Source organism: Grammomys surdaster, unplaced genomic scaffold (assembly GCF_004785775.1).
Source record: "Grammomys surdaster isolate TR1022 unplaced genomic scaffold, NIH_TR_1.0 100, whole genome shotgun sequence".
NCBI lineage: Eukaryota > Metazoa > Chordata > Mammalia > Rodentia > Muridae > Grammomys > Grammomys surdaster.
In genome coordinates this window covers 9247176-9268586 of record NW_021604579.1, presented here as the reverse complement: position 1 = coordinate 9268586, position 21411 = coordinate 9247176, and the positions used below count along the sequence as shown (strand labels likewise).

At 35.6% G+C, this 21411-nt stretch overlaps 1 protein-coding gene across 1 annotated transcript in view; it reads left to right on the top strand.

Moving 5' to 3' along the window:
• Positions 1 to 21411, top strand: part of Faf1 (Fas associated factor 1) — a 300812-nt gene that overhangs the window by 58459 nt on the left and 220942 nt on the right. The window contains exons 4-5 of the mRNA XM_028787832.1: positions 9460 to 9662; positions 19549 to 19640. Of these exons, the coding sequence (XP_028643665.1) occupies positions 9460 to 9662; positions 19549 to 19640 (295 nt within the window). The remainder of the gene's footprint in view (positions 1 to 9459; positions 9663 to 19548; positions 19641 to 21411) is intronic.

Here is a 21411-nt window from a genome sequence, read left to right as displayed (position 1 = left end):
TCTCTCTTTCTCTCTTTCTCTCTTTCTCTCTTTCTCTCTTTCTCTCTTTCTCTCTTTCTCTCTTTCTTTCGGTGAGGAATGAAAATGCCTGTATAAGAAAAAAAGTTATATCTAGTAAATTGTATCTGTTTTCTTCTTATGTTCTTTAGTTTTAAAATCACTGTGGATTTTCATGACTGAAAATGGCTCTGTGTGTCTGCTGACAAAGGAAAATAAAAGAGGCCTTCTTGTACTTTTTCATAGGGTTAGCACTAAAAGCAAAAGACAATGCTAGATTTGTATGTGGTCATTTAAGGGTAATTGTTGTAAGTTTGATTTAAATTAAATGTAGTTTATGTAGAATCAATTCTTAGTTTATACTTTAATAGAAGAACAGAATCAAATACTTGAGAAATATGTGTTTTTATGTATCTCAGCTTTATTTTTGTTGCTGAGATAAAATATCTCAATGAAAATAACTTATAGGAGAAAGGGCTTATTTTAGGTTACAATTCCAGGTTGTAGTCTTACCATAACAGGGAAGTGAAGGCAGCAGGAACTTAAAACAGCTAATCTCATTACATCTGCCATCAAAAGCAGGGAGGGATAAGTGCATGCATGCTTGTTATTCACCTTGCTTTGTCCACTCTAATATATAATCAAGGACCCAAACCCACAAAATGGTGCTGCCCACTTTTAGGCTAGATTGTCCCACATCAGCTAATATAATCAAAATAGTCCCTTACAGAGATGCCTGTAGGCCAACCTGATCTAGATAGTCTCTTATTGAACATCTTTCCCCAGGTAATTCTAGATTGTGTCAAGCTGATAATTAAAAATAATCATCACATTATCTGTTCTATTTATACATATTGAAAATTGTATATTATAAAATACTATCATGAGATATATGAGTTTTAATAGTAAATGGTTGCTGAGCAATGTGAGATGTGTTGGTATGTAATTATCTTGTAATTATAAACTTTTTAGAGTTTATTATTGGAACCCTCATAGTGCAGAGAGGACCAGCTCCCGTCTACTGACCTCTATATGATCATTGTTGGATATAGTTTGGTGTGTGTGTTGTGTGTGTGCGCCACATGCACACCCTCCCCCCAAACAAACAAACACACAAACAAGTAAATGTGATTTAAAAAGTTACAAAGGGAAATTAACATTTCTTTATTGTTCTTTTTTTTTTTTTTTGAAAGATCAATGAGCATGATCTTATGTTTTGAGATATTTTCCTCTGGGTAAGAATGTTGAAACATTACAGTAATTATTTTAGGTAGGTATTAATAATGATACACACTATTATCCCTGATTCATAGTTAAGGATAATAAGGCATGAAGTGACTTGATGTAGATGGTGCAGCATGATTTTGGTGTAGGGCGAGTCTTCTGGCTCAGCATGTCTTCTATCCTTTTTCTTAGGACTGTTGCATTAGGTAACATACCACTGCTTAGGCAAGGGTAGGTGCATCCATCCATCCAGTTAGAGGTGAACATCAAGTTTGTATGTATATATTGGATACTCTTAATAGTTTCTTGATTGAAAATATTGCACAGCACCTCAAACTATTTTAAGAGGTAGTTTTTTTTAGAAGGAAATATTATCTAATTACAGTAATGGAAAGCAGATATTATTTTAAGCTTTATAAGTTGATAGTGTAACTGCACTTACTAGGTGGGTGGTATTTATCAATTACTTCTTTTATGACCCAGAAAAGTATATAGTATATTCATTGGTTTATTGCTTAGCATATTAACACCTAGAAAAGACAAGATTTATTTTTTAATATTGAGTGTTATTATACTTTTAGAATATATAATGTTATACCATCAATGTGTAAGTGCTCAGGCATTCTGGTTTAGTAAAATGTCCATTTAAAAAAATCTGAGTTGATTTACAAATTTGCCTTGAAAACAAATGCGGTTTTATTTGAGCAGTGTACCCAAGACTTTGACTTTGAATGGACTTTTCGAAGTTCAGATAATAAGTACATGCAGAATTCCTGTTAACGTTGCCCTTTTCTCACTACCTCCTGGAGCCTGAGTGCTCTGAAGAGGAAGATGAATACTCTGCTGGCTGAAATTTAGACCTAACATAGATTTCTTTATAGATGTTCTTCCCCTAGTCAATGTCTCTAAAAAATGATGCTTCTTATTTTCAACTATATTTAATATAACTACAATTTACATATTCAATAACACTGTAACACAATGATTGATATAGTTGTGAACAGTAGAATAAAAGGGAAAATTTCTACCACAAGAACACATTAAAAAAATGCCCTTTTTCTAATTGGATCAGTGTGACAAATATATTGTGACTGGTCCTATCTAATTCCTGTTATGCTATTGTTTAATGGAGTTAAAAAGAAAGTTCAACTTTCACAACTCTTGCCTCAAAAACATAGTCAGTCCTTTTGGAAGGCAACGATGGTTATTGTTTCTTTGGTCTACAGAAAGCTGAATTCGCATACCAACCATTAAAACCAACCAACCAACCAACCAATCAACCAACCAACCAACCAACCAACCAACCAATCAACCAACCAATCAACCAACCCAAATAAAACTATGACGAAGTTGAAGCTAGAAAATATAATTAGCTTTTTATCCTTTTATGACTCGTGTCCTTTTGCTTACTCTCTATGACTTAACATTGCCCTTTCTTTTTCTCCTGTCTAAATTCTTAGATTTTACCCACACTTCCACCTTTTTCCAGTGCCTTAACTTTATTAATTTTTGAGACAGAAATTCCTCTGTCTAGTCCCGTAGCTTGCTCTGTAGACTAGACTGGCCTCAAACTCAGATATCCATCTATCTCTGCCTCTAGATTACTGGGATTACAGTCATGTGCCTTCACTGTCTGGCTGTTTTTGTTTGTTCGTTTTTTTTTAAATAATTTTGATTAGAAAAATATAATGGAGGAAGTCAAATGATATTTATTTAATGTATATGAGTGTTCTGTCTGCATGTATACCTGCTTGCCAGAAGAGGGCATCAGATCCCATTATAAATGGTTGTGAGCCACCAAGAGGTTGCTGGCAATTGAACTCAGGATCTCTGGAAGAACAGTCAGTACTCTTAACCACTGAGCAACCTTTCTAGCCCTAGGTTGATTTTTTTAAAAAAGAATTATTTATTTTATGTATATGAGTAAACTGTAGCTGTCTTCAGACACAGCAGATGAGGGCATCAGATCCCATTACAGATGGTTATGAGCCACCATGTGGTTGCTGGGAATTGAACTCAGGATCTCTGGAAGAGCAGCCAGTGCTCTTAACTGCTGAGCCATTTCTGCAGCCCCATTGATCATTTTATAAATGAAAAATATTTAATTTTGAGACATGTTTGTTAAGGATTAATAGCCAAAAGAACTAGTAGACGATTTTAATCATCAAAAATCAAAGGAATTTCATGTAGGGATTCAATTATAAGATGTGGATAAAGTTAAAAGAGCGAACAGTAGATCCTAAGACAAAACAGATAAAAAACGAAACACACACACACACACACACACACACACACACACACAAGGGACTGGTGAGATGGCTGGTGTCTTAGGTTTGTTTTTTTTGTTTTTGTTTTTTTTCTGTGAAGAGACACCATGACCACGACAACTCTTGTAAAGAAAAATATTTAATTGGGGGCTGACTTACAGTTTCAGGGGTGTAGTCTGTTGTTGTTGTTGTTGTTGTTGTTGCTGTTCAGGGAAGCATGGCAGCATGAAGTCAGAGTGGTGCTGGGAAAGGAGCTGAGAGGCTGAGAGGTCTACATCTTGATCTACTGGTGGCAGAAGGAGACTATGTCACTGAGCCTGGATTTAAGCATCTGAGACCTTAGGCCAACTCCCACAGTGACATACTTCTTTCAACAAGGCCTCACCTACTCCAATAAGACCACCCTCCTAATAATACCACTCCCTATGGGCCAAGCATTCAAAGTATATAGTGGCTATGTATACTCAAACTACCATGACTAGGAATCCACTTAAAGGTGGAAGAAAAGAACTGACTCCACAGACTGTCTTCTGTCCTCCTCACAGGCACTGTGGCATGCATGTGCCTACACAAACACATGTACACTATGATGGCTAATATAATTTGTTAATTTGATACCTAGAAAGCAAGCTTCTAGACATACCTCTGGTTATCTGCATTGAGGTCAGCCTCTGATAATTTCTTGAGGATTATCTTGATGATGTTAATTGATCTGAGGAGGTCCAGTCTAAAGTGAGCAGTACTGTTTCCTAGGAAGACAATTCTGAGCTCTGTCAGAGTGGAGAAGGTGAGCTGAGCACAGGAATTTATCCAGTAATTCATTGCTTCTGTTCTGGATTATACATGTGATAGGACTAGTTCCTCAAACTCTTGCTGCCTTCCCTTCTCTCTTGTGATAGCCAGGAACTTGGACTTTAGAGCTAAAATAGGTAATTTCTCCCCTAAATTGTACTTTTCAGGGTTATTTTAATACAGTAGCAGCAAAGAAACTAACACACACACACACACACACACACACACACACACACACACACTTAAAAATTAAGAACAAATAAATAAAAAACTCTTCTATTAGTGAATGATATTAAAGTGCATACTATTGCTGGTTTGATATGTCTGTTCCTGGTAGGTTCTTATTGATAGGATTAATGTTCATGCTGAAAGAAGAAAGTGTGTGTGTGTGTGTGTATGTTTTTCTATGTGTATGCACATATGCACATGTATATACATGTGTTTTTGCTACAAAAGCTCTAGTTTCTGTTAATGGTCATACAACTGTACTTAATACTATTAGTTTTTTTTTCTTTTTAGTCTATATTCTTTATCTTCAGCCAACATCACTAGTTGTCAATATTTTTAACCTGGTACGACATCATAAACCTTCATTTTGAAAAATCAATGTCCTTAATGAATCTGTCATTTGTTAGTTGTAAATTTCCAGTAATTCTTAACTGGACACAGTCCAGAAAGTTCTTTGGAGTGCAGAGCCCACTGTATAGCAATAACTCAAGTATTTTTTTCTTGGTAATCAGGATAAACTCTAGTTAATACCTCTCCATTGCTGGTGGTTTAGTGTCAAGTGACATTCTGAATTTCTGACTTAGCAGAAATATTGTGAAAACATTGTACTCCTGAGATCTACAATCTCTGAATTACCATAGTCTAAACTGCCATAAGCAAAAATGTGATTTTATTGGGCATGGTCAAAGGAAACACTACCACTGTCCAATTCTTACTACATTATTTTTTAGAATTTTGGTAAATATCATCGTATTTTTGTCACTAATGTAAAGCATATACCTTATTCTTTAAGAAGGAGCCTTCAGTGTTGAGGTCATATCTTGTAACTTGTATTAACTAAGTGTTTAGAAATCACTGCTTTTTTAAGCTGACTAAGAGCAGGCAACCACATTCATACATGAACCCATTGCTGCAGTTCCTTTGGTGTGGAAATCAGCTCCTTAGACATACTGTATGTAGGAAACATTAATAAAGTGTTTGCTAAACTTACAAATGGTGATACTGCAGTATCAATGAGGTCAGAGATGATAATTCATATTCCAGTCTTTTTCACTGAAGATAAATGTTACCCATTGCTAATCGGCTATAAGATTCTTGTAGATTGTGGCCTTAATATTAGTCTCCTGTATTTTGGAGCATTTTCTTCAATGAGTCAGATGTAGAGAACATTCTTAGAAACAAATATTTTCATGTTCAAAGATCTATTTCCATACCTGTTCTAAGACTTTGTTGCTCAATTCTTCTGTTTATTATTTCCAGATCTTGACAAAATGTCAATGTCATATTGCTCTTGATTCATTTTTTTATTAGAAAAGTATAGTGGAGGAAGTCACAACTTCCTCTGTAATGCTGCAGTCTCCCAGAGTAATTGATATGTATGTTAGGTTATTGCTGAGTGGCTGGCTTGTGAGGCAGCCTCAGCTTCTTCATGATGGGATACCTTTCTGTCTCTGCTGCTTTTCTTTTAATGAGAGTGTAGTGTTATAGCAGTCTGGTTTTGTTTGGCTCCAGAATATATTACATAACTAGTTTTTCTCCTTCCAATCTACATATTTTCTTTCCCTGTTAATTAGTCGTTGATGGGGAATGCAAGGCACTGCAGGCCCTTGGGTTGCTTTATATTATTGGACTCTAGAAACCTCACCAAGATGAAAGCACTGTGATTTTTTTTCTCCCCTCAAATATTGGTATTGAACCTAGAACCTCATGCATGACACATGTGCTCCATCACTTGCTCTTGCTCAGCCTTTGTTTTGTAGTTGATACATCTGTTGATCTCCAGCATGTGTGTGTCAAATGAAAGCATGTAAGTTACCCGAAGTTCTGTTCTTTAGGTCATTCCTCAGTTATCAGTGTAGTCTTGTTCTATATAATGTCTAGGTTACTAGGAGCTCTTCACAGCCCTTCTTATGACAATAAGTGGGATAATTGATGTAAGTTTTAAGAAATCAAAGTACAGGTACTGTGTATTCTATATTTGTCATGGTACTTTGCAAATCAATTATAGTGAATAGAAATGTATGCACAATTATTTGTTAATAGCTCTAGGGTGTCTGTAAGTTACACACACACTTTTTTTTTTTAAATCTTGAGGACCATTTTAATATTGGGGACTTTTAAGGGGGGGGAAAACAGCAGGATAAATAAGCAAGCTGACCAGAGGCTGGTGATGAAAAGAAGAAGAGAGAAGGGTGTACCTTCTGTAATGGAGATTGTCTAGTGGTTTACCTACCCTTTTCGCTTGGTGCAAGTGGGAGGGGGACTGCAGAGGGGAAAAAAGAGAGCTCAGAGCCATTTCTACACAGTTATGTATATACATAAACTGTAGAAACTTATTTCTTTCATTATCTGAGCCTCTTCTGAAATATGCTAGGCAGATTTTGACACCATCCTACTCTATGTAGCTTTTTGAGAACATTTTTTAAAAATTATCTTTATTTATTTATTTATTTATTTATTTATTTACAGTCCAGTTGTTATCCCTGTCCACCCCCCAACAGTTCTCCATCCCATTCCTCCTCCTACATCTTCAAGAGAATATCCCAATCCCCTCCACTCTGCCAGGGCTCCCCACTCCCTGGGGCCTCAAGTCTCTGGAGGATTAGGTGCTTCTTCTCTCACAGAGGGCAGACCAGGCAGTCCTCTGCTATATGAGTCAGGGGGTGGGGGGCTGAGGCAAGCTAGTATATGCTGTCTGGTTGGTGGCTCAGTGTCTGAGAGATCTCGGGGTGAGGGGCCATATTAGTTGAGACTGCTGATCTTCCTATGGGGTCACACTCCTCCACAACTTCTTACAGATTTTCCCCAATTCAACCACTGGAGTCCCCAGGTTCTGTCCATTGGTTGGTTGTAAATATCTGCATCTGACTCTTTCAGCTGCTTGTTGGGCCTCTAAGAGGGCAGCCATGCTAGGCTCCTATCTGTAAGCACATCAGTAATAGTGTCAGGTCCTGGGGTTTCCCCTTGAGCTGGATCCCAGTTTGGGACTATCATTAGACCTTCTTTCTCTCAGACTCCTCTCCATTTTTATTCCTGCAGTTGCTTCAGACAGGAACAATTCTGGGTCAGAGCTTTGATTATTGATGGCAACTCCATCCCTCCACTTGGTGTCCTGTCCTTCCACTGGAGGTGGACTCTACAAGTTCCCTTCTCCACTGTAGAGCACTTGATTCCTTTGAGTCCTGAGAGTCTCTCACCTCCCAGGACATTCTAGAAGGTTCCCCCACTTCCTACCTCCCAAGGTTGCCTGTTTCCATTCATTCTGCTAGCTCTCAGGGCTTCACTCCTGATTCTCCCCCATCCCCCAGTACCTGATCATGTTCCCCTTTTTTCTTCCCTGTCCCTTCTCCCATCTAGGTCCTTCCCTTCCTCTGCCCCCCATGAGAACAGTTTTTTTCTAGTCTTGAGCAGACTCTTAGAAGTACTCACAGTTGCTCAGTCTAAATTGTATTTTTCCTTATGCAAATAATTTGGGTTAAACATGTATTTCCATCTCTAGGATTTTACTGATAATTTTCAAAGTTACAGTTGCTTTGGATATAAAGAACCTCTCAGTGAGCTTCTTTAGAGTATGTGTTGATCTGATTTTAGAGGTAATGGGGGATGTTAAGGGTATGTGTTGGAAATAGGACTTTCTTTTCAAGATAACTACCCCAAGGAAGACACATAGGAGTTTCCAAGCCGTCAGAAGTTATTTGGCATTCTTAGTCGTGGGAGCATGAGCATAAAAGGTCCAGAGATTCAAGAGTTTAAGATTCTTTCATATGAGTCCACCTGGTATCTTTTATTCTACTTTTTGGGATCTCATTTCTTCTAAAATAGTACCATAATTTTCACAAGAGACTTAGAAAGTGTGTATGTTCAACTTCCACTGAATTTCTGCAGTCTCCCACATCAATTGAACTCATTCTCAGCGAGGTCACACCTGCTGGTAGAAGAAATAAACCTCTAAAAGGTCATACTCTGTACTTTCATGACTTCAGTTGGACAACTGGGTTTGCCATTTTCCTCTGTAACTGCATTAGTCAGGAGATCTTATATATCATAGTCCTTGTCATTATCTCTGTAAGCGTTTCTCATCCACTTAATCACTTTAGTTGCTTAGTTTTTGTTAAGAAAGCAAAGACTGAACAGAGTTAAATTGTATACCTAAGAGCCAAAGATATTATAAAGGAGGGGGGGGCTAATCTCTAGATTAAACTGAGTAGATTTTGTACACATAGAGGAAAAGATATCCCTTCTATTTTATGAGAGAGAGAGAGAAACAGAGAGAGAGAAACAGAGAGGGAGAATGAGCACAAGCACATATGTGACTTAGGTTGTAGATTTAGTATTAAGTAAAATCTTCTTTGATAACTTGTTTTTCTTAACAAAACTTTTCTTTTAAAACCAGGAGTGAGATAAAAGAGAAATTTTGAAGAAGTTTCAAAATAGTGTTTGTGATAGAAGTAGCAAGTCAAATGCTGATTCATTGAGAGTGATTGGAAAGTACACTTAGAGTTTTTAAAAGTGTGTGTGTGTGTCCCCGTCCGTCCGTCTGTCCGTCCGTCCGTCCAGAGGACAACTTAGAGGAGTTAGTTCTCTCCTTCTATTATATATGTTCTTGGGATGGAACTCAGGTTATCAGGTTTTGCAGCAAGAGACCTTACCCACTGAGCCATCTTACCAGCCTAAGACACTTTTTAATTCTCACTTTGACATTTGACTAATGTGGCAGCATAAGGCAAAAATCTAACTGTAAATGATATAATAGTATTAGGATAGAAAAGCAAGGATGACAGGGAAAATAATGTGGGCATTAGTCATTGTTAAAGATTTGTTAAAAGAGAGAACTTGGCTTTACCTCAAGTGTATCAGATTGATAGGAATAACAAGCAAGGCAATGGAGATGATCCTTAATGCTGTTGTGTAATGAATTAGAGATCATTTTTTCTTTCTGTCATCATTTTAGTGACTTTGGAGGTGAGACCATGCCAGGACCCACATTTGATCCAGCAAGTCACCCTGCTCCAGCTCCAACTCCCTCTTCTTCAGCATTTCGACCTGTAATGCCATCCAGGCAGATTGTAGAAAGGCAGCCTCGAATGTTAGACTTCAGAGTTGAATACAGAGACAGAAATGTTGATGTGGTACTTGAAGACAGCTGTACTGTTGGTAAGAATTATCCTAATAAAGCCTTCATAAGTGAATAATTCTTTAGGCAAATTCAAAGTTTACATAATTCTTTTCCTTTGAGTTGACTATCAACAAGAAGGGAAAGAAACACATTGAACTGGAAACTTTCTTATTCAGGTTATTCTACTCTTAATTTGAATATACATTGTCGTATTAAGGTAAGTTCAAGATTTTGAACATCAATTTTTGATGTACTATTTTAAATTGTTTCATTGTTGTTATTTTTGTGTGCTTTTGCTAATACAAAGTATGTACTCTAAGGTACTCTACATATTGGACAAGCACTCCACCACTGAGCCATAGTCACAACCCTGTGTGCTGTTTTAGGATTGCTGTAAACGTAAAACCTAGGAGCTTCAAAAAAATACTGGAATTTGATTTGAGTTCACTGTATACCAACTCTGCAACTGTTCCTACTGTTTCATACTGTTGTGTCTGTTTTGTGCTGCCACAAAAGACTACATAAGCATGAGTAATTTTATCAAACATTAAAATTAGTTTTCTTATGTTTCTGCTGGGAAGTCTAAAGATTAAGGCACTTAATCACAGTTTGGTGATACCTTCTGTTTGCTTCTAGGATAGAATTGGTGCTATATTCCCTGGAGGGGATGAGCACCATGACCTTACATGACAGAAGGCTGGAAGAGCAAAAAGGAGAGACTTTCTTTTTTAAGTACTTTAATAATCTCTTTCACGGAAGTGGGAAACTTGTTGCCTAAATTACCCCTTAAAAACCCTGCTTCTTGATACGTGTCTTTTAAATTAAGATTTTTATTTTTGTGAGAATTTCATACATGGGTAGTTTGCTTATGTCATATTTACCCTCTTCAACTTCTCTTTGCTCTCTTTAGTTCATGATCTCTATTTCTTTAATTATTATTGCTACATTCACCTACTATAATATTACTACGTAATAGGTATTACTCACACATCTCTTCACAGTCTGGTTATATTTGTTCTGGATTGCAGTTATTCTCTGACAGTGAAATGGATGCCAATCAGGACTTGTGTCTTGAACCTTCTCCTTACTTACTTTTGATATAAATATGGAAGGCATGCTAGAGTTGGTATAATGTTTTTCTTTTGCTGCATTTGATTTCCTAAATTCTAAGATTCACTTATTGTTCGAATCTCTTCTATTTCCATCTTCTTTATTTCAGTTCTGGAATTGATTTCTTTGATGTGTAAGTAAAATGGTTTCTCTATGTAATTTACATGTATTTATTTATATCTTCTATAATGAGACTGATGCACTTTATCCAACACACAAATCCCTAGTGTGTATTTAAGTTACTCCCCGTCTCTCACATTGTATTTGCTTTACTTTTGTGGAAAACTCCTGCTTAGACTTCAAGATCTTATATATAATTTTCTCCTGTGACACAGTTCTTAACCTCCATGGATGTAGTAATTTGAATACTTTAAAAATGAATCTTAAATATCAATTCTTTCTTTGTGTTTGAGGTTTTCCTTATGAATGTTTTCAATCTTAGAAGACCAGGTCTTATTTTAAAATTCTTTCTCCAGTCATTGTATTTGACACAGTCATATCTATTGAGGGGATGAATGGCTGAAAGAAAAGAAGGTAGGGGTATATGTTTATATAGATTAAGTACCCATAATAGGACATTTCAAATAGACATTAAATTTGTGACTTGCAATATAATTAATTATTATAGACCGTCCTATGGTTTTCAGGAAGTGAATAAATGTTAGTTTCTTTTTAGAAAAATGATGCTCAATAAGATAATGCTTTTGCTGTTGTTGTTATTTTGTTTTTGTTGTTTTTTATTACTTGGTAGATGGAACAAGATGTAAAAAGTAAGGCTAAATTCAGTCAAGAAAGTTATACCAGAGTGACACCTAGTGGTAGCTGCATTGGTTAATGGTTTATGTCTTCAGTTTCATACCTAAAATCTTCTGAGTTTTATTTTCTAATTTTGAATAATTTAAATCATTTTTAAAGGACTTGCCCTTTTATAAAGTACTTACTGTATAAAATAATATGATATTCTGAGGGCATGGATTTTTATGTATTAGTGTGTGTCCAAGATCTAGCAATGGATTTTATACCAGTTATTTGTTTAATAAAGTTTTTTCTATCAGTGCTGTGAACAAACTTGAGTTTTCTAGATCCATTCAGCATGACCTTAGTTTCATTTCTGGAATGTATTAGAAAATAATAGATTATGAGCCATTTGTTTCTCCTGCCCACCTGCTTTTAATCTACTTTTAAAATGCTATGTTTATTATACTGAATATCATTTTAGTTTAAAAGAATGAGCTTGAAAATATAAACATTCAAAAGCATTTACCACATGCAATTTCACCCTGAAGAAGTTTATGTTTTTTAAGACCAGTTTTGTTCAGAATCTCTGAACTTCATTTTTGATCTTGACCCTGTGAATCAGATTAGCTGTGTGACCTAACCATTCCAGAGCCCCAGATATGTCATATGAATAATAAGCACCAAGTGAATTTTTTGGGAGGAGGATGTAGTTGTTACCAGTAATTTCAAAAACAGGAAGTGTGGTTGTCTTATTTGCCTTGCAGTGATACTGTCTATTTCTGTATCTTTTCTTTCATAGATTTTACATATAGCCTGGTTATGCATAATTGTCATTTTATGTCTAGCTTACTTAATTTAGTATAATGTCTTCTGTATTCATTCTTATTGCAAATGACAGAATTTTGTTTTTGTTTAAGGATGAATAGTGTTCCATTGTATACATACATATCATTCATTGGTTGATTGGCATTTAAGTTGTTTTCATTTCTTTGTGAAGTGAGCATGGGTGTATAGACATCAGTCAGTAGACTGATTGCAAGTTCTTTGGGTATTTTCTCAAATGAGATACTTCTCTACCTAGATTTACATTTTAAATACTGTGTTTATTTTAAATAGGAAAATATATGAAGAAATATGTGTCTTCCTCTTTATTTGTTCTGGCTTCTCACTGTGATCAGCTTGATTGTTTTGTTAGAAATCTTCACATTTTACTTTAATTTTGTTCTTTCAGTTTTATTCATCATGTCAGCATTCGTTATCTTTCAAGCAAGACAACAATCAGAAGAATAAACATTTTTCCTAATGGCTTCATTTTCTTCTATTTTTTCAAGCTTTCTTTCTTTCTCCCTTTCTCTCTCTCTCTCTCTCTCTCTCTCTCTCTCTTTCCTTCCTCTCCTTCTCTCTCTATCTTTCTCTCTCTTTCCTTCTTTCTTCTTTCTTTTTTCTTTCTTCCCTTCTTCCTTTCTCTTTCCTTTCTTTCCTTTCTCTTTAAAAATTTTTTTTTGAGACACTATTTCTTTATGTAGTCTTGGCTGTCTTAGAACTTGTTCTGTAGACCAGTTTGGCCTCCAACTCCCAGAGATCTGCTTGCCTCTCCCTTGGAATGCTGGGCCTCAAGCCTTTTGTTAATTTTTGTGTGTTTTCTCCCACAACAATTTTTTTTCTATTAAAGGAGGAAATGCACATAGTAGTGACTAAACTAGTCATATATTAGTAAAAATAATGTAATAATAAAATATTATATACTATATTCCTATAGTATAACATTTTTTTCTATTAAAGAAGGAAATGCACATAGTAGTGACTATACTAGTCATATAATAGTAAAAATACTGTGATAGTAAAATATTACATGCTATATTCCTATAGTGATTTTCCTTTCCTAGAGTCTCATATTTAGTTGTTAAATTAGGAGATCCACATTTAACAATTACTGAAAGTTAGTTATAAAAGTCTTTCATGTAATCAGACAATGCCATTTCCTCACAGATGTTTGTTGATCAGTTTATATGTAATGATGCACTAACTTATAAAGATGTGTGCAAATAAGGCAGCCCTTATGTAGATGTCTTTCATGATTTGTTCTGAGCTAGAAGGCTAGAAATAAAAGTAACTATTCATCCATTCATTCATAACTTGCACACATACACAGTCTGCTGATACCAGTTACTGTGATGCAGTATTTGTTTAGTCACACTAACCTTTACTATAATGCAGTAAGGAGCATTTTTATTCTTGTCACAAGTGAGTAAATTGATGTTGAGAGGCTTTCCAAGTTAGGAAGTCAGTCTTTGACTGATTCTAGAATACATTTTTTCTAATGATGAAATAATTTATCCTATACTTCTGTGAGGATGTTGAAAAGAAGTCAATTAATTCTGTTTTAGTTTTAAAGAAAAAACTTGAAGGGGAATAAACAGGGTTGTGGGAGTGGCCATATGAGATTCTAGACAGGATCAGGCTATGACATATGAGTCAGTATGTCATGTGGACAAAGTGGAGCAAAGTATATTGTAGACAGAGCAAGAACACAGATGAAGGCCTGAAAGTGGCTTGTGTCTAATGAAGAGTAATGCTTATGAGCATGAGGTTTGGGTTTAAGACCTTTAAAGTTATATTCTGATTGAAAAACATTTTTAAGAGAAGCTAAACATTGTAAGAAAGTACTAGCAAAACATATACCTTCTAAAGAACTTTGTCCAGAGCGCATGAAGAGCTCTCAAAACTCAAATTTCATAGGACAAGCTAATGTCACATAGGCGTGGAATCAAGTATATGTTTTTATTAAGGAGAGGATAGGCAGGATATAATAATGTGACAATATGTTCAAAGTCATTAGTCATTGGGGAAATGTAAACTAAAGCACAATGAGATGCATGTTTGTACAAATTAGGATGAGTAAAATATGAACTGAATACCAAGATCTGCAAAGAATGCACAGCAATGGAGGACTTATCCTTTGTTGACAAAAGTGTGAAATGGCAAAACACTTCTCAAGTAACGTTTTATTCTTAGGTATTTACAAATAAGATGAAAACATGCACATACAAAAACTTTCAAATACAAGTTCATAGTATCTATTTGTAAGAATCCCAAAATAGAAACACCTCAACTGTCTTTCCAGCAGATAGGCAGCTAAGGTATAGCTGTGTGAGGAGCAATCAAGGAGAACATACTAGTGCTGCAGTCAGTGTGAAGATGAATGGCATGTCATTATAATAAGAGAAAGGAGCTGTACACTGGAAGTGATTTATATAGTCATACTTCTGGCTTTACATAGTGAAGCAAATGCTGAAGTGAAGCTGACTTTGTAAAAAATGCAAGTGTTAGTGCTAAGGGATATAGTATTCACTCCTTGAATCAGTACTTTGTATTATGATAAGGCACCTGTAGTTTATACAACATTACTGTTGTGCCATCAGTTTCAAGGAACCAGAGGAACCTATCTGTTACTCTTTTGAGAACCACGGTTCTGGATACTTCTGAGGAAAGCATGTAAAGCCATTTCAGAGATCAATCTGATGCACACAAAAAGTAAATGCCTACCCAAATGAACTTCTATACTTTTAAAAGGTAAACTAATATATCCAGACAGTAAAGTAAGTCTTCACACCTGTCATTCACACACTACTAGATGCTAGTAGAAGTTACAGATGTGACTTACAACCCACGGAGATAACAAACTACAAAAGGCTGTCTTTAAATATTAGCAATAGTAGAAGGGGAGACTATGTAGTTAAAAGCAAGTCTTAGGAAGATGTTTAACAGTGTAAAGGAGAGCAACACATTAATAAGGACAATAATTCAAAATACTGAAAATTAACTAAGACGGAAGATCTGCCATTAAAATTTTACTCAGGAGTCAGGGGAGCTAGCTAAGTGAAAATTCAGCTTGAGTGAATCTCCATCACCCATGTCAAAAACTGAGCATAGTTGAATGTGCCTGTAACCCTGGCATTTGGAGTGGAGACAGGCAGATCCTGAGAGCACTCTGGTCTGCTTGCCTAGCTGAAAAGTGAGTTTCTGGTTCAGTAAGAGAACTGATTTTAATGCAGTAAGGCAGAGAGTAAAAGAGGAATACAACTGATGCCCTGGCATCTGCATGTGAATGTACAGGTGTGCGTGTTCATGCATTTTATACTTCACAAAACTGTTTAGACATACGAAGTATAGAAAGAAAACACTATGTATAAGAGCAGAAGTTAATAAAACTAGAAAATCTATAAGTCATAGAGAAAAGGAACAAAACTTTTCTTTTTGAGGTGAGTAAAAATCAGTAATCTTCTTGCTAGAATGAACTAGAATAGTGAAAACATAGATTATTTATGTTGGAAAGGAAAGAGATACCTGAAGATATAATACTGTCTATAAGATTTGTGTGTTTTTGCTATATTCATATGTGTAAATATTTAATGTGGATATCAACTCTATAAATTGAACTGAAAGGCTACACCTTCCTACCAAGAAAACCTCAAGTGTAGATGACTTCATGAGTGAATATGTTTAACATTTAAGAAGAATACTATCAGTCCTTCTTCACAAATAGAGAAAGATGAAACATTTTTATAATTATTTCATGAGACTAATATCATCTTGATAGTTAGATCAGAGAGAGAGAGATATTATTGAAAATACTTGTTTTTTTCCTTTCATTTTCCTTTCTTTTATGTGTGCATGTGTGTGTGTGTGTGTGTGTGACAGAGAGAGAGAGAGAGAGAGAGAGAGAGAGAGAGAGAGAGAGAGAGAGAGAGAGCGCTCTCTCTCATGTGTGTTTGTGTTTTTTTTTTTTTTTTTTTTTTGAGACAGGGTTTCTCTGTGCAGCCTTGGCTGTCCTAGAACTCACTCTATAGACCAGGCTGGCATCGAATTAGAGAACCACCTGCCTCTACCTCTCAAGTGGTGGAATTAAAGGGGTGCACCAATACAGCCCAGAAGAAAATATTTCTTCAGATAGGGTGAAAGGAGAAAGCTGACTTGATGAAGCTGGCCTCTGACTTTTACATGTATGCTCTGACATGTTTGCTCTTGCCATATCCACACTAAAAAAACTTTAAAAGCTGTGATTTAAATTATATTATTTTAGGTTTAAAAAATGTTAGGACAAGAACATATGTTATTGTTATATAAACAAGGGATACATTCAGTAAAAAGGAATGAAATCCTGTTATATGGTGCTAAGTGGATGCAAATACAGGGCATTATATTAAGCAAAATGCAGAAAGATGAAAATAACATGTTCTCCCACATGGACACCAACAAAGCTGATCTCATAGGAAAAGGGAGACTAGTGAGAATTTAACAGAATTGTTTAGAGACTAAGAAAAGCAGGGGAGAGGAGAAAAGTTGGTGTACTGGCTATATTTTCTATTCTGCTATGCATGTGGAACAAAAGTGTTGAGTTTTAGTTTTATCCAGGCTTCTGCAAAGAATAATGGGGACTTTAAGACCTTTAGTTCCCTCTCCTCTCTCTTACTAAGAACTTCTTTTAAGTCAGGAAGCTTGCATGCTTTCAAGAATGTAAGAAAGAAGTGTATGGTGGAGATAACTATAAAGAGGACAGCACTGGGCAGCCTTGCAGATGTATATGCCCAGACAAGGACAGCTCTATAAATAGCACCTTTATCCATGAAAGAAAGACCGTGTCTATATGTGGTTGGGTAACAAATATGACTAACTTACTGTTTCCACAAACAGAATATTTTTCAATAGTGACGATATTGGAAGTTGAGATTGATTTATGCATCTGCAAGTGCAATTTTGAATCAGAACCCCCCAACTCTTGATGGCTAGTCACTACCTAGAATGTACAAAATGTCTTAAAATTTTAAAATTGCATTTTATTGTGTGTGCGTGTGTGAACATACGGCATGCATGTAACGGTCAGATGACAACTTTAGAGACATATTTCTTTTACCATATTGACACCAGGTATCATATTCAGGTCTTCAGTCTTGACAGCACAAACCATTACTAATAGAGCTATCTTACTGGCCCAGTCTTTTCTCAAGCAAAGTAAAAAGAAGTCCTCAAGTCCATGAAGAATTCTTTTGTGTTGTTGCTGATTTAAGCAGCTGGATATAATATAAAATTCTTTCTCTTATTTCATTTTCTCCTCATGGGTTTTATTTTCCTGATTTGAACATTTAATCTTTTGTATTCATTTAATATAAAAACAATGGAATTATGTGTTTTTTTAAATTATAGATTAATAGCAAGTCATCATACTTGCAGATGGATAGATATAAGACAAATTTGCACATTCTGAATGATCAGCTTAAAGCAATGGAGTGCATGAAACCTACCCGTACGCTTATAGGTAGAATTGATTTCTACAGAAGAATTTGTGAATCAATGAGAAAATTGTACTTCCTTGGTGTGTCTCTTCAGTCTGTTGTCCTTTAATTTAATTTTAGCCTTTCAGGTTTTTTGTCCTCACTAAGTGATGTTCTTGACTGTTTTGATTTGAATATCCTGTGCAGCCCAGCTGTGCTTTGGACTGGTTTCAGGTTCACTTAATGCTGCACTTAGGTTTTGTCTGCCTGATAAAGCCTTTAGCTATTTCACTAGTTCCCCCTTCTCCCTCTTCTGGAACTCTGCATTGTTTCAACACAGTTTAATTTGTCTTCTAGATCATATATTGTCTTTAGTTTTTTTTTTTTTTTTAAGAATGACATCTTGTTTCATCCTTATACCCCATGGATAGATGAGGTAGGCAGAACTTTCCTCTATTTTATAGATGCTGAAGTAGCAACCAGCAAGTAACTGTACTTCTTTCAAGCAAACTTTTAACCCTAATTTTCATTGCAAAATGTGTTTTCCTTATACTGAGGTACCTTATGTTTTGTAATGTATGTTCCACTCCAATCATGTGCTGAGCACATGGTAGATATCTAGTGGGCTGTAAGGGGCTTAGAAATTAGAATGTTCACATAAGACTTGCCTTTGGTCTATAAGATACTCAGCTATTAGAATGTCCACATGAGATTTGCCATTTGAATATACTCTGTTTATTTACTGAAACATTCCTTACAATATCTTGGTATTACAAAGATTAAGGTAGTCTCATGTAAACAGACATCTCACCAAGGTTAATGGATGAACAGGAAATGCTGCAGGCTTCCACTGGGGAATCTTTTCTGGGTGAGGGTGCTTAAGGAGGGGGTTTGAGAGCTTAAGACCAGTGTCTGCTGTGAATTACTTCAGCTATCTCAGGCCCAGAAGATGACTCTGTTGGAAGTTCCAGAAATTCCTTGAAAGCCTTGGCCAGCAGCTAGTGCTGACAGACAGGGATGCATGAAATGTTCTGCGAAACTGAGCCAGAGCCACATAGTGGCCAATCTCGAAATCCCCTTGCTGTTGGGAATCAGCACAGAGGCTTGAGATGATGTGTTGGGAGCAAGGTAGTGCCATCTTTTGTATTATTCAGGCTACCAGTGTTTACAGCTTAGGGCTGGCTCATTAACATATCAGAACCTGCCTTAGGCTTGGCTTATATCAGGAGCTGCCTTGTGGCTGGCTTGTATCTTGCAATCATTGCATTATTCTAAGTCATATAATATAGCTTCACTTAGGTTCCAAACAATATTGCTTATTAGTTTATTTTCTGTTCAGATTTTTTTTTTTTTTTTCGAAACAGGGTTTCTCTGTGTAGCCCTGGCTGTTCTGGAACTCACTCTGTAGACCAGGCTGGCCTCGAACTCAGAAATCCACCTGCCTCTGCCTCCCAAGTGCTGGGATTAAAGGCGTGCACCACCACCGCCCGGCTTCTGTTCAGATTCTTAAACCACTGATATCTATTTCTTTTTAGAAAGCCATGCTTTTATAAAAGTGAAGTTTATAATTAGCTATTTAATAAATTGTGAAATATTTTTTGTCATTTTGTAGCCTAAGCTTTTCAGTAGAGCAGCATATTATTTGATAAGAAAAAATTTAAATTTGGAGTACTTAATTTTTAAGCAATTATTGATCAGTCAGATGTCATTGAGTCTATATTATATACCAGATATTAATGTCCTGATATAGTCAATTATTGTTGCTGCCTCGTTAGTTACATTTGTTCTTTTCGTATTTGTACAGGAGAGATTAAACAGATTCTAGAAAATGAACTTCAGATACCTGTGCCTAAAATGCTGTTAAAAGGCTGGAAGACTGGAGACGTGGAAGACAGTGTGAGTTTCTTAATTGTCTAGAAACAAAATAAAATTAAGTTCTATGATTAACTGATGCCTAAATGTTGGTTTTTAGCTTTGTGTGCTTGCTTGCTTTATGAGACAGGGTCTCATGATGCACAGGCTGACTTGAACTTCTTTGTAGCTAAGGATGGCCTTGAACTCCTGATCCTCCTGCCTTTATTCCCTCTGCCCCCAAATGCTAGGATTTGCCAAGCACCACTATGTTTATCGTGAAAAATTACTTTTGGATAATTTACATATGTCAGAAGTAAATTTGGTGGTAGTAATTTAGTTTAATTCCCAAATAATATTTTTCAAGTTAAATAATTTAGTATCAACCAGTAATGGTTTTAAATGAGTTTAGGTATGCAAATAAAAACACCATGTGGCATGTTTTTCCTATTTTTAAGTATTCTTTCTTTTAGGAGGTTGGTACCTTTTTGAGAGCATTTACCTTTTTCTCAAACCTCTTAGGGTATCAGTGAGTGCCCTGGAATAATAATTTACTGACCAATTACTTACTGGCCTGAAAGAAGTCACATACACTGTGTACATTTATGCCAAGTATTGCATATGGAACAAATATAATAGGAAACTTTTAAAACTTGGAAATTTTAAATGGTAAGAATATTTCTTCATTTCCTTGGTTAGTGGCAGGTGCATGGAATGAATTAATATCTTGAGAATTTACAGAAGGTACCATTAGTTTTCAAGTAATAGTGGCTATTGTTATGGACTCTTTAATGAACAGCCTCATGTATAAAATATTTCACTTTTTTTTCCTTAAGAGAGAGCAGGAATGGAAAGAAAGAAGTGAGTTAGTGTTAAAGTTTTGTTTAAGGTAGAAATAATTATGATTCTTCTTACACAATTACTGAGTCTATATTTCTTTGCCAGGCATAAATAAAATCTTTTGGTGTATTATTTTGTAAATGATTTGTGGTAAGTTGTATTTATAAATGATTCATACACATACACACACACACACACACACACATGTATAATTGATATATTTATTTGGTATTATATTTCATAGAGACATTTACTAGAATTTCAGAGTCTAGGCAAGAACTTTAAAGTTTTGATACAGTTAATGATGTGCTATATCAGGAGCCAGCAAGCCTCTTCTGTATAGCCAGGGAGTAAATATTTAAGCTTATCTAACCTCTGTTACAGCTGTTCTACTCTATTCCTGAAGAGTGAGAACACCCCTGACAATTTGTGAAAAGCAAACATAACTCCTTTTCAGTCTAACTTTACTTATGGACACAGAATTTTAATGTTTTAAAATTTTATGTCATTAAAATATTCTTTTGATTCCTCCCCAGTCATTTAAAAATGTAAAAGCTATTTTAACTTGCACAGCATACAAAAACAGTTTAGTTTGTCCATGTCCTTAGTTTGTTACTTCTTGGTGCTATGTAGTCCTCAGGTTGAAATCAAGGGAGGTGTACATATCAAGGGCAGCTTAGGGAGCTGCTTGTTAACAGATTTTCACTCCTAGCTTTTGTCTATTCTGATAAACAGGGTTTTAAACAATATGAATGAGTAGTTGATAGAAATAAGCAGCAAGAATGAAATCATTTACAGTTTCTTTTTAATTGAGAAACCTGTGGTAATCTAATAATATTACATCCATTTTCAGAAAGGATGTCAGAAAGGATGCTAATAGAAAGGTGGTCATTTTGAAAATGTTCTTATGGTATTATTCTTTTTAATTGGGAAGTCTTTTGGTTACAATACTTAAAATTATATATATTTTTTTAAT